Consider the following 13,271-nt stretch of genomic DNA (forward strand, 5'->3'; position numbering starts at 1 on the left):
TGACGTGGCTATAAGACAAGACAGGGCTTGGGTCCCTTGAGGCAAGGACAAGACAGGGCTTGGGTTCAGACTCAGGCTCAGACTCCAGAACTAGGCAAAGCCATGACATGGTCTTGGGAGACAGGACAGGACAAGGCAGCTCATGGACAGTGCCCAACTCAAGGTAGCAGCAAACAGCCAGACCTACCTAGTGAAGGCATGGACACAGAGACAGTTCAAAACAACAATAGACAGTTCCTTATCTTGCTCCAGCAGTTGAACTTGACAGCAGTGCAGGTAAGGCAAGACTTCAGGAGGAAGGAGCCAAGAAGTGATTCAGACAGGGGGTTTTGACAGGAACAATCCAGCAGCCAAGCTCTGGTCTCCGGAGGGATTTATGTGTCTGCCCAAACAAGAATCATGTGCCTCAATTAGAGCACCCAACAGAACAAAGGAAAACCAGAAAACCTGGAATAAGGATCGATAGACCGGTCCGTGAACCGGAATGTGGATTTCGCGGACCGGACCATGACATGAAGACCAAATGCCACAATAAATCTTTTTATTTAATGTGCTTCGAATGAATTAGTGACAATGTTCCCTCTAAGTCGTTTATACATATGTACACATCTTTTGCTACTAGCACACACAAGAATTTAAATTGCGCACAAAAGGTTGTCACCCTCCGCCTCATTGGCATGTTAAGTATATTTAACAATGGACACAATCACTGACATGGATGGTATTGACAGCGTGGAATTTGCGTTGGTTGTCTGTAGATTTTAGAACTGGCTTATTTATACTGTTTCTGTTGAAGAGATCAACAGTGCACACATGTTGTTGTCACCGGAAAAAAAATTGCACAGCATAGTACTGTTGCACACACTAGTCATTACAAATTAGAGGGAACATTGGCTAGTGAGTAAAAATTATAATCACTTCTAGATTAGTTAAGAACACACCACAAAAATACAACAGTTAACATGCCTGAGAGGAAGCCAAGCCCCCAGTGGATTGGCCAGGCCCTGACCAATGCAGACAGAGTTATGGATTCTCAGAGCTCGGGCTTGTAGCTCAGACAGTATTAACCCACTGGTATTCCAGGCATACTGTGCTTTCACAATTTTTGAATTATTGAGTAAAGTACTGGTAGAACTAGCCTTTCTTCCAGTGATGACATCCTTGAACATTTTAAAATTTGCATTGAATTGATTTTTTCCTTTTTTTTGTTTAGTGCTGGGAGTTTGGGATCCCTCTCTGTCGGGAACTGGCCAGTCAGTACGAGGTCTTCTATGATTACCACAGTCTCAGCTGGATTCGGGTATGTACTGCAAAGTCATTACAAAGGTAACAACCCAGACTACATTCCTGGTAAATAACATCAATGATGGAGATATATAAAAAGATGAAAATTCAAATTCATTTATTTATCAGATGCACATTGAAACATATTGTGAAATGCATTTCCAACGAGCACGATCTAAGGATGTGCTGGAGGCAGCCCCCAAGTGTTGCCACACACCCTGGCACCAACATAAGGTGCCCTCAGTGCTCAACAAAATAACGCAGAACTCAACAAGAAACAGAACAACAGCAAAACAAACTCATTTCCTCCCTTCCACCCACGCCACACACCGTCCTCCAAATCCAGGACAGGTTTCTGAGCCTCTAGTTTCCAGGCTTTGGGATTTAACGTCCAGTGTTCCAGTTGACTCTTGGGCTTCGATTTTCTCCACTGAGCCCAGGCTGGCCAATGACAGGATCCCAAACTCCAGGCTTAAACTCTGGCCCTCATTCATCTTGCTCACACAGACATCCAATCCTGCGACCACTAAGCTGGGACAGCCCGCCATCCATGGGTGTCCTTTGCCACCAATCCATGTCGCTGGCCTTGGAGTGCGGAGTGAAAGTCTAGGCTCCAGTCTGACCTCTAACTCCTCCACATCCCTGTCTCTAAACCCTAACCTGATCTCTAACTACCCAACCTGACCACCACTCCCCCGCCTCCAAAACATCCCCGCTAATTAAAAAAACAGTAAAATCTGAGCCACAAATTTGATGGAGACCGCAGCTTGGCACTATTTGATTATACTCACCTTTTATACAAAGCCATAAACAAAATGAATATTTTGGTATTTATTGTGGTTCAGCTGAGGAATAGTCTATCAATTTTTATCTTTTCATAAAATGCATTCATATCAACTTTTTCACAAAACATAACTAATTTGAAATCAGTAATAACCAGTCTGTACCTTAATTATTTTTCAACCACATTTTCCTTTTTTCATGTAATTCTGAACAAGATGGGAGAAAAATGGAGGGCTACGTAGGAGGGAAGGTTAAATTAATTTTAGAGTTGGTTAAAAGGTTGGCTCAACATTGTGACAGAAGGGCCTGTAGTGTTCTATGTAAATGTCCAGAGGGATTAGTCAAGACCATTAGCTAAAGGTTTGAAACTCACAATACTCAAGACAGTTTATTGACCCATATAAGAAGTAGAGCAAGTGGCAGGAGAGGAGAGATAATTATCATTTTGGCATAATCTAACCAGCAGGATCCGACAAACAATCTGTACTGAGGCCATATCTATTCGCAGTACTTATAAACAGATGATGGGCTAGAAGTCCTGAATTCAAATTCTCGGAGAGACAGCATTGGATAACAACATCGGAATGCAGACTATTAGATTATCACTGTATTATGTGAGTGGATGCAACTATGACAAACAATATTTCTGAAAGGGTTAGAGCAGAGAACTTCTTAAATAGTGGAAAGCTAGATGCAATTAAAGTTCATAAAGCCTCAGAGCTTCATGTATATAGCCATTAAAATATCAGGCACATGTACAGGCACAGAAAATAATCAAAACGCTAATGGAATGTCAGTCTTTAATATCAAGACATCTGGCAGACAAGCATGGTTGAATTACACTGCAGATTAGATTGCAGCTGGAGAACTGAGAACAGCTCTAGACACTACAGTTTAGGAAGGATGTTATGCAAAATGCTGGAAGAACTCAGCAGGTTGGGCATATTTAGAAGGGAATGAATGTTCAACATTTCAAGCCAATCCCCTTCATCAAGACCGGGTCTGAAACATCAACTGTGTATTCCCTTCCAGGGATACTGCCTGACCTGCTGAGTTCCTCTAGCATTTTGTGTGTGTTGCTCTGATTTCCAGCATCTGCAGAATCTCATGTATTTAGGAAGGATATCAGTTTCCTTATAGGAATTGCACAGTAGACTAACTAGAATGATATCTGAACTTTGCAATCATAAATTAAGGATGTACTCCCTAAAATTTTAATGGATCACTGTTCAGAAATTCTCAAGATATTAACATAAAGTAATAGAGCAGATTGAGGAAATTATTTCCATTGACTGGGAAATTCTACTTATGGAGCAAAGTCAATAATTTGAGCTAGGCCTTTTAGGAGTAAAGAGATGGGAGAAATGTGGGACTGGCTTCTGAAACAGGTGCTAAGTCACATTTATTTCCAAATCCAAGAAAGATTTTTGTTCATTAAATGTTGTAAATAATGTTGGGAAAACTGGGTCGGAAATAATCTCTACTGAGTCTCTCTGTGGGTGGAGTTTAGGAACAGGAGGGGGTCAATAACTCGACTAGGTGTTTTGTAAAGGCCTCCCAATAGTAGCAGGGACATCGAGGAGCAGATAGGGAGACAGATTCTGGAAAGGTGTACTAATAACAGGGTCGTTGTGATGGAAGATTTTAATTTCCCAAATATTGATTGGCATCTTCCTAGATCAAGGGGTTTAGATGGGGTGCTGCTTGTTAGGTGTGTTCAGGAAGGTTTCCTGACACAATATGTATATAAGCCTACAAGAAGAGAGGCTGCACTTGATCTGGTATTGGGAAGTGAACCTGGTCAGGTGTCAGGTCTCTCAGTGGGAGAGCATTTTGGAGATAGTGATCATATTTCTATCTCCTTTACCATAGCATTGGAGAGGGATAGGAACAGACAAATTAGGAAGGCATTTAATTGGAGTAAGGGAAAATATGAAGCTATCAAGCAGGATCTTGGAAGTATAACTTGGGAACAGATGTTCTTAGGGAAATGAACAGCAGAAATGTGGCAAATGTTCAGGGGGATATTCTGCATAGGTACATTCCAATCAGACAGGGTAAGGATAGTAGGGTGCAGGAACCACGGTGTACAAAGGCTGTTGTAAATCTAGCCAAGAAGAAAAGAAAAGCTTATGAAAGGTTCAAAAAACTAGGTGATGATAGAGATCTAGAAAATTATAAGGCTAGCAGGAAGGAGCTTAAGAATGAAATTAGGACAGCCAGAAGGGGCCATGAGAAGGCCTTGGCAAGCTGGATTAAGGAAGACCCCAAGGCATTCTACAGGTATGTGAAGAGCAAGAGATTAAGACGTGAGAGAATAGGACCAATCAAGTGTGACAGTGAAGAAGTGCGTATGGAACCGGAGGAGTTAGCGGAGATGCTTAATGAATACTTTGCTTCAGTATTCACTACGGAAAAGGATCTTGATGATTGTAGGGATGACTTACAGCGGACTGAAAAGCCTGAGCATATAGACATTAATAAAGAGGACATGCCGGAGCTTTTGGAAAGTATCAAGTTGGATAAGTCACTGAGACCAGATGAGATATACCCCAGGCTACTGTGGAATTAAGGGAGGAGATTGCTGATCCTCTAGCAATGATCTTTGCATCATCAATTGGGACAGGAGAGGTTCTGGAGGATTGGAGGGTTGCAGATGTTATTCACTTATTCAAGAAAAGGAGTAGAGATAGCCCAGGAAATTATAGACCAATGAGTCTTACTTCAGTGGTTGGTAAGTTGATGGAGAAGATCCTGAGAGGCAGGATTTATTAACATTTGGAGAGGCATATATGATAGGAATAGTCAGCATTGTCAAAGGCAGGTCATACCTTACAAACCTGATTGAATTTTTTGAGGATGTGACTAAACACATTGATAAAGATAGAGCAGTAGATGTAGTATATATGAATTTCAGCAAGGCATTTGATAAGTTACCCCATGTAAGGCTTATTGAGAAAGTAAGGGGACATGGGATCCAAGGGGACATTGCTTTGTGGATCCAGAACTGGCTGCCCACAAAAGACAAAAAGTTGTTGTAGATGGGTCATATTCTGCATGGAGGTCAGTGACCAGTGGTGTGCCTCAGGGACCCCTTCTCTTTGTGATTTTTATAAATGACCTAGATGAGGAGATGGAGGGATGGGTTAGTAAATTTGCTTATGACGCAGAGGTTGGGGGTGTTGTGGATAGTGTGGAGGGCTGTGAGAGGTTACAGCGGGACATCAATAGGATGCAAAACTGGACTGAGAAGTGGCAGGTGGAGTTCAACCCAGATAAGCGTGAGGTGGTTCATTTTGGTTGGACAAGTATGATGGCAGAATATAGCATTAATGGTAAGACTCTTGGCAGTGTGGAGGATCAGAGGGATCTTGGGGTCCATGTCCATAGGACACTCAAAGCTGCTGCACAGGTTGATTGTGTGGTTAAGAAGGCATACTGTACATTGGCGTTCATCAACTGTGGGATCGAGTTTAAGAGCTGAGAGATAATGTTACAGCTTTATAGGACCTTGGTCAGACCCCACTTGGAGTACTGTGCTCAGTTCTGGTCACCTCACTGCAGGAAGGATGTGGAAACTATTGAAAGGGTGCAGAGGAGATTTACAAGGATGTTGCCTGGATTGGGGAGCATGCCTTATGAGAATAGGTTGAGTGAACTTGGCCTTTTCTCCTTGGAGCGACGGAGGATGAGAGGTGACCTGATAGAGGTGTGTAAGATATTGAGAGGGATTGATCGTGTGGATAGTCAGAGGTTTTTTCCCAGGGCTGAAATGGTTAGCATGAGAGGGCACAGTTTTAAGGTGCTTGGAAGTAAGTACAGAGGAGATGTGAGGGGCAAATTTTTTACAGAGAGGGTGGTGAGTGCATGGAATGGGCTGTCAGAAACGCTGGTGGAGGTGGATACAATAAGATCTTTTAAGAGACTCCTGGATAGGTATATGGAGCTTAGGAAAGTAGAGGGCTATGGATAACCCTCGGTAATTTCCAAAATAAGTACACGTTCAGCACGGCATCGTGGGCCAAAGGGCCTACATTGTGCTGTAGGTTTTCTATGTTTCTCTGTTTCCAAATCATCCATATCTTTACTAAGTTATGGAATGGGCTCAAGTAAATGCTACTGTAGTGAATTTGGAATGACAGTGGATCGAGGCCTGATGCTGACGCTCATGACTGATGGCCTGCCTTATGAACGCTGCTCTGGATTGTCACATGAAAATTAGTAGAGTGGTTGAAGAGGCTGAAGAATGAGCAGTACTTGTGTATTTGTACCCCAGAATCAATGCTTAAGGAAGACAAGCTGAAAGCCTTGTATTTCCAGTTTGTGCTTCTTAATTTAGTACATGCCAAATTACTTTATGACCAAAAACATACTTTCAGATTCAGATTTATTTACCACATGTACATAGAAACATACTGTGAAATGCATCCTGAGGATGGGCTGGGAGCAGTCCTTAAGTATTGCCACACATTTCAGCATCAACATAGAATTCCCAGGATGCTTGGCAGGACAACACAGAACACACCAAAACGGAATACAATAGGCAACAAAACAAGTCCCTTTCCTCCCACCCACACATGAACAGTTCTCCAACTTCAGAACAGGCCTCTGGTCCTCACTCCTTGGCATTGATCCCCGGACTAGCCAATGACAGAATCCTGAATTCCAGGCTCGAACTCCAGTGCCCTCCGTTCCGATGTCAACATTGCTTAAGTGCAGTTACTGCGATAATGCAGGAAATCATGTCAGAAATTCTCACCATAAAAATGTGATAATTATCAAATAATACTCTTTTTGGTTATATTTATTGAATGACACCAGGGATAATTCTCTATCACACAACTCTATTCACCTCAGGGAACAGATGGTGCTTCCTATGTTTCAACCCTTCCTCAGTACAGCACAGAGGAGCCTACCAATATTTTGAGTTCAAGATTCTCAGAGCTGAAGATGATAACAGCTGAGGTTTGGCTGTCAGAGAGAAACATAGTTTAAACATTCTACAAGAATGTTCTTCACGTATTTTTTCTCTTGAGACTTCAAATTTAACAAATTTGCCATGTTCAGTGATTCATTCCTAACCAATACTTTTTGCCTCTCTTAACAGAAAATGGAAGCTGCATATTATGACAATATACTAGAGCAGCAGCGCCTAGAACCAGAGTTCTTCAGGGTTGGATTTTATGGCAGGAAGTTTCCATTCTATCTGCGGGTGAGTGAAGTACAGATTGTTGGTATCCTTGCAAATGTAAAATTTTTTTAAAAACATAAATCTCAATAGGTCAGGCACCATCTGTGGAGAGAAATGGACATTTGATGTTTTCATGTTAATTGGTCATTTGGGTAGCATGGGCTCGTTGGGCTGTAAGGGCTGTTACTGATCTGTATCTCAAAATAAAATAAATATTGTATTCTATTGTTCAGAAAGCGCTCTTTACTTCAGAAAGTAAAGGTGGCCATTCAGCAATGGGGTAGCAGGGACTACACAATGATGCAGCTGTAGAGCTTCTGCCTCACTGCTCGACCCTGTTCAATCCTGACCTCTGGTGTTGCCTTTGTGGAATTCACATGTTCTGCCCGCCTGTGAGTGTTTCTTTAGGTGCTCCAATTTCCTCCCAGATCCAAAGTGTGGATTGGGAAGTTAATTGGCTACAATTACTTATCCTTTGTGTGTAGGTGAGTAGTGGAATCAAGAGAGAGTTGATGGGAATATGGGGGAAATAACTTGGGAATAGAGCAAGAAAATAAAGCAGAAAATTAACATTATCATGTTTCGTTTGGTTGCACTAATTCCCTCCTGATCTGATAAAGACACAAGTTCACTCCTGGTATCACTACACCAAATTCGACATTCCCATTTTTCATTACATTGCGCACAAATCTCGATCACAAGAATCTCTGGATAATTCATGTAACAGTGTCACGTTACTCAGTTCCAACTCTCTTACCCAGCTCTACTGCACCCTCTCCATTGAATCCCACACTGCCATCCTCAGACTCAGTCCATTGCTACCACATTCCCATTACCAGTCTCTCTTCATTAAATACCACATTCCCATCGCCAGCTTCATTTCATTGAAACGCACATTTCTATCCTAAATCTCCATTGAACCCTCCCTTTTATCTTCAAACAGGACACTAGCACCCACACCTCCTAACGCTACATGCTGTCTGAATCAAAATCTTACCCCTTCTATTCACATAAGACAGCACTCGATAAATCTCTCATCCTTTCTTTCCCAAGTGAATTAATTTGTGACTTCTTTCCTTATGAAATCCATTTTCGTTGACGCTAATGAGAAAAGCCGTTTCTGTTCCTGGAGGAATCATCTGCCCTGGAAAAATGGGTTTCACCTTATCAGTGCTTCAGCCTTGATGCCTGTTGAGCCTTAAACACGCATGTCATCTACTGCACCTCGTTTTACATTGAAAACTTTCTCCCCACACTCAAATATCCTTTTTGATTGCACTCTTTTCTGCATGGACTCTTGACTTCACAACCTATCTCATTATGACCTTGGACCTTATTGACTACTTGCAGTGCACGTTCTTTGTAAATCTAATACTTTATTCTGCACTCTTATTGTTTTAGCTTCAATACTTCAATGCAATGTTATAATGAATTGATAATGTATAAACAGTGTGCAGGTCAAGATTTTCACTGTACTTGTAACAATAAAAAACCAATTTACCTACCCTAACCATCACCATTTTTTGTTATCCCACATGATCAATCAGCATACACAGATTATTCCCCATAATTTAAGCCCTTCAGGCAAACTGCAGCTCCAGAGGTAGAAATGCAGCCTACTTTGCTGAGCCTGAGGCAGGGAAAATCAGTGTGTCTCAGTGCTTCTGTACGTTATGTACAAGGAAATGGTGGATAAATTGAATCAGTCTTCACTCTGGAAAACACTAGCAGTATAGAGTATAGAACATAGAATAGTACAGCACAGTACAGGCCCTTCGGCCCACAATGTTGTGCCGACCCTCAAACCCTGACTTCTATATAAGCCCCCACCTTAGATTCCTCCATATACCTGTCTAGTAGTCTCTTAAATTTCACCAGTGAATCTGCCTCTACCACTGACTCAGGCAGTGCATTCCACGCACCAACCACTCTCTGAGTAAAAAACCTTCCTCTAATATCCCCCTTGAACTTCCCACCCCTTACCTTAAAGCCATGTCCTCTTGTATTGAGCAGTGGTGCCCTGGGGAAGAGGCGCTGGCTATCCACTCTATCTATTCCTCTTATTATCTTGTACACCTCTATCATGTCTCCTCTCATCCTCCTTCTTTCCAAAGAGTAAAGCCCTAGCTCCCTTAATCTCTGATCATAATGCATACTTTCTAAACCAGGCAGCATCCTGGTAATTCTCCTCTGTACCCTTTCCAATGCTTCCACGTCCTTCCTATAGTGAGGTGACCAGAACTGGACACAGTACTCCAAGTGTGGCCTAACCAGAGTTTTATAGAGCTGCATCATTACATGTATGCTGGATATTCAGGAGTGTCAAGGGGCAGAAGTGAGTGAAGTTGCCATTACTAAGGAGTAGGTGCTTGGGAAACTGAAAGGTCTGAAGGTAGATAAAGCACCTGGACCAGATGATAAAATAGGCCATTGTCAGCATGGTTTCCTTAAGGGAAAATGTTGCCTGACAAATCTTTTGAAATTCTTGGAAGAAGTAATATGTAGGATACACAATGGAGAATCGGTGGGTGTTGTGTACTTGAATTTTAAAAAGGCCTTTGACAAGATGCCACACATCAGGCTGCTTAACAAGTTAAGAGCCCGTGGTATTACTGGAAAGATACTAGCATGGATAGAGAATTGACTAATTGGCTGGAAGCAAAGAGTGGGAATAAAGGGAGCCTTTTCTGGTTGGGTGCCCATGACTAGTGGTGTTCCACAGCGCTCTGTGTCAGGACTGCTTCTTTTTATGTTATGTGTCAATGATTTGGATGACGGAATTGATGATTTTGTGGCCAAGTTTGCAGATGATACAAAAATAGGTGGAGGGGCAGGTAGTGTTGAGGAAGCAGAAAGGCTACAGAACGACTTGGGACAGATTAGGAGAATGGGCAAAAAAGAGGTAATTGGAATACAGTGTCAGCAAGGGTGTCAGTATGGTGATGCAGTTTGGTAGAAGGGATAAAAACATAGAGGATTTTCTAAATGGGGAGCAAATTCAGAAATTAAAGGTGCAAGGGGACTTGGGAGTCCTCATGCAGGATTCCCTAAAAGCTAATTTGGAGCTTGAGTCTGTGATGAAGAAGACAAATGCGATGTTAGCATTCATTTTGAGGGAACTAGAATATAAAAGCAAAGGTGTAATGTTAAGGCTTTATAAGGCACTGGTGAGGCCTCATTTGGAATATTGTGAGCAGTTTGGGCCCTTTATCTAAGAAAGGATGTGCTGATATTGGAGAGGGTTCATAGGAGGTTCACGAAGATGATTCATATGAGGAGAATTTGATGGTTCTGGGTTTGTACCTACTGGAATTTAGAGCAAAGGGTGGGGGGATCTCATTGAAACTTACCAAATGTTGAAAGGACTCGACAGAGTGAATGTGGAGAGGATGATAACTGTGGTGTGGGGGTCTAAGACCAGAAGACACAGCCTCAGTATAGAGAAATGTCCATTTAGAATGGAAATGAGGAAGAATTTCTTTAGTCAGAAAGTGGTGGATCAGGGGAAATTTTTGCCACAGGCAGCTGTGGAGGCCTAGTCATTGAGTATACAGTATTTAAGGCAGAGGTTGATAAGTTTTTGATTAGCCAGCACAGGAAGGGTTATGGTGATATTGGGGCTGAGAGGGAAATGGATCTGCCATAATGAAATGGTGGAGCAGACTCAATGAGCCAAATGGCCTAATTCTGCTTCTATATCTTATGATCTTATGGTCTTATCTAGCTCTTTAGATAAACCTGATCACGCGTCTGCCTAATAATAATTGGTCTCTGCATGAATACCTGTGATTTTTCTTTAGCAGAGGGAATATTCTCTGTATCAGTTAGAGTTGGTTGCAGCTACTATATATTTTCTGCTGGAAATTATGTATTTTCAGTGTACAAATATATTGAATATTCATCTGTTGTTGTTCATACATTGAAACCAGATATAATTTCTTTTGCATTCCTTGTGGGTAGATCTCTCTCTAGTGGTTGAATGTAGTTAGTACAGAGAGATTTATCAATTACCTTTGTACCAAGGAGCGAAGGAGGATGAGGGGTGACTTGATAGAGGTATGCAAGATTTCACTGTATGTTTTGATGATACTAGGATAGTGCTGCATTTTTTCACCTAATGACTTCATTTCAAGTTTTAAAAACTGTTTTATGACACCAAATCCTCCTTCTCATCTCCTGCCTGTCTTGATAAATCATTAAAAGCATCTCTGGTCTCACCGCACTGCATCTTGTATACCTGTTCCTGGTCTCAACAAACGAAAGCCACAATTTAAGTCCTGCTGTCCTTCAACCAAGTCCTAGTGATGGCAACAATGCCATGTCAGAATTAAAGAAGATTTCATTTAAAACTCCTGTAGTACTGCACAGACTGGTTGCAGAGGAGATATTTCTCCTAGCTGAGGAGTCAAAAAGCAACATCACAATGTTACTTTAGGGGCTAAGCCATTTAGTGCCCGAGTGAAGAGAAGTTTCATTTAGCAGTAGGTGGCGAACTTTGGAATTCTCCAGGCTGGAGGGCTGTTGAGGCACAGCCATTGACTGCACTCAAAAGATAAATATCAATAGGTATTTTAATATTGAAAGGATCAAGTGATATGGGGAAAGAGCAGGAAAATGGTGCCTGAAGTAGAATAAAGAACACTACAGCACAGTACAAGCCTTTTGGCCACAATGTTATGCTGACCTTTTAACCAGGCTCGGCAAGAAGCTCAGAAACCTTGGCCTACCCTCCGCCTTGTGCAGCTAGATTCCTGTTGGATCACTGGCAGGTGGTAAGGATGAGCTCCCTCACCTCCGTCCCTCAAAACAGGAGCCCCTCAGGGCTGTGTCCTGAGCCCTCTCCTGTACTCCATATACACCCAACTGTGTAGCCATGCACAGCTCCAATCTGCTGATCAAATTTGAAGATAGGCCTTAATTCCTACAGAGGAGAAGTCAATGCCCTTACACAGTGGTGCTAAGAAAACAACCTCTCCCTCATTGTTGAAAAAACAAAGGAGTTGATCGTGGTTTATGGGAGGGACGGAGACAATTTAGCTCCTATTGACATCAATAGGACTGTACTTGAGAGGGTGAGTAGTTTCAGGTACCTTAGCATACACATCACCGAAGATCTCACCTGGACTGTACATAACGGCTGTGTGGTTGAAAAAAAACACAACAGCCCCTCTGAAGAAGTTTGACCTGAGGCCCTAAATCCTCAGGACTTTCTACAGGGGCACCATTGAGAGCGTTCTGAGTGCCTGCGTCATCACCTGGTACGGGAACTATACTACCCTCAATCACAGGGCACTGCAGAGAATGGTGCAGACAGCCCAGCACTTCTGTGGATGTGAACTTTACTCTATTCAGGATATTTACAGCAGCAGGTGCATAAAAAGGGCCCAGAGTTTGTGTTGGGGCTCCAGCCACCCCAACACAAACTGTTTCAGCTGCTTCTTCCTGGCAAATGGTCAGTCAGTCAGTCAGTCAGTCAGTCATGGGTGCTGTCTCGAATCCAAGGTTGGCAGCTCTGCACCACCATCTTCTTCGATCTTGTGACAGAACTGAGTACAGCCTCTCCTCCAGTTTGTTCTCGCTGGCTGCCTTGGCACTGCCCCCGTCGAACTCGAGCCCGAGGCCATGTTGGCCTCCAGCCGCGGCCGCTTCTTCGAGCTCGGCCCTTCCTTAGGCGGAGGCCTTGGGCAGGTACAGGCACACGGTGCAGCGCCCAAGTTCATCATGTCTCTTCTAACGAGGTGCATAGCATACAATTCATAGATACGCGGTGAGGCTTTAATCTCTTCCACGCAAGATGGCCATTGGCTCACCCACCCTTTGTCAGGTCTTGTTTTTTTCAGTCCTGCTGGGTGTCCTCATACCCTCCTCACCAGACTAAGTCCGGTGGGGGAGCCGGCCAAGTTGCCGACCAGTCGACCAGGGCCCCTGGTCGAGTGCCCCTGGCACGCCCCCACATGGTACTGCAGCATTAAGGCCAGGACCAACAGGCTCTGGGACAGCTTCTTTCACCAGC

General features: G+C 43.0%; 1 protein-coding gene across 8 annotated transcripts in view; it reads left to right on the forward strand.

Moving 5' to 3' along the window:
* Positions 1–13,271, forward strand: part of dock3 (dedicator of cytokinesis 3) — a 966,938-nt gene that overhangs the window by 872,158 nt on the left and 81,509 nt on the right. For all 8 annotated transcript variants that reach the window (XM_063067780.1, XM_063067785.1, XM_063067784.1 and 5 more), the window contains 2 exons: positions 1,214–1,300; positions 7,175–7,279. In XM_063067780.1, the coding sequence (XP_062923850.1) occupies positions 1,214–1,300; positions 7,175–7,279 (192 nt within the window). The remainder of the gene's footprint in view (positions 1–1,213; positions 1,301–7,174; positions 7,280–13,271) is intronic.

Source organism: Mobula hypostoma, chromosome 15 (genome assembly GCF_963921235.1).
Source record: "Mobula hypostoma chromosome 15, sMobHyp1.1, whole genome shotgun sequence".
Lineage (NCBI taxonomy): Eukaryota > Metazoa > Chordata > Chondrichthyes > Myliobatiformes > Myliobatidae > Mobula > Mobula hypostoma.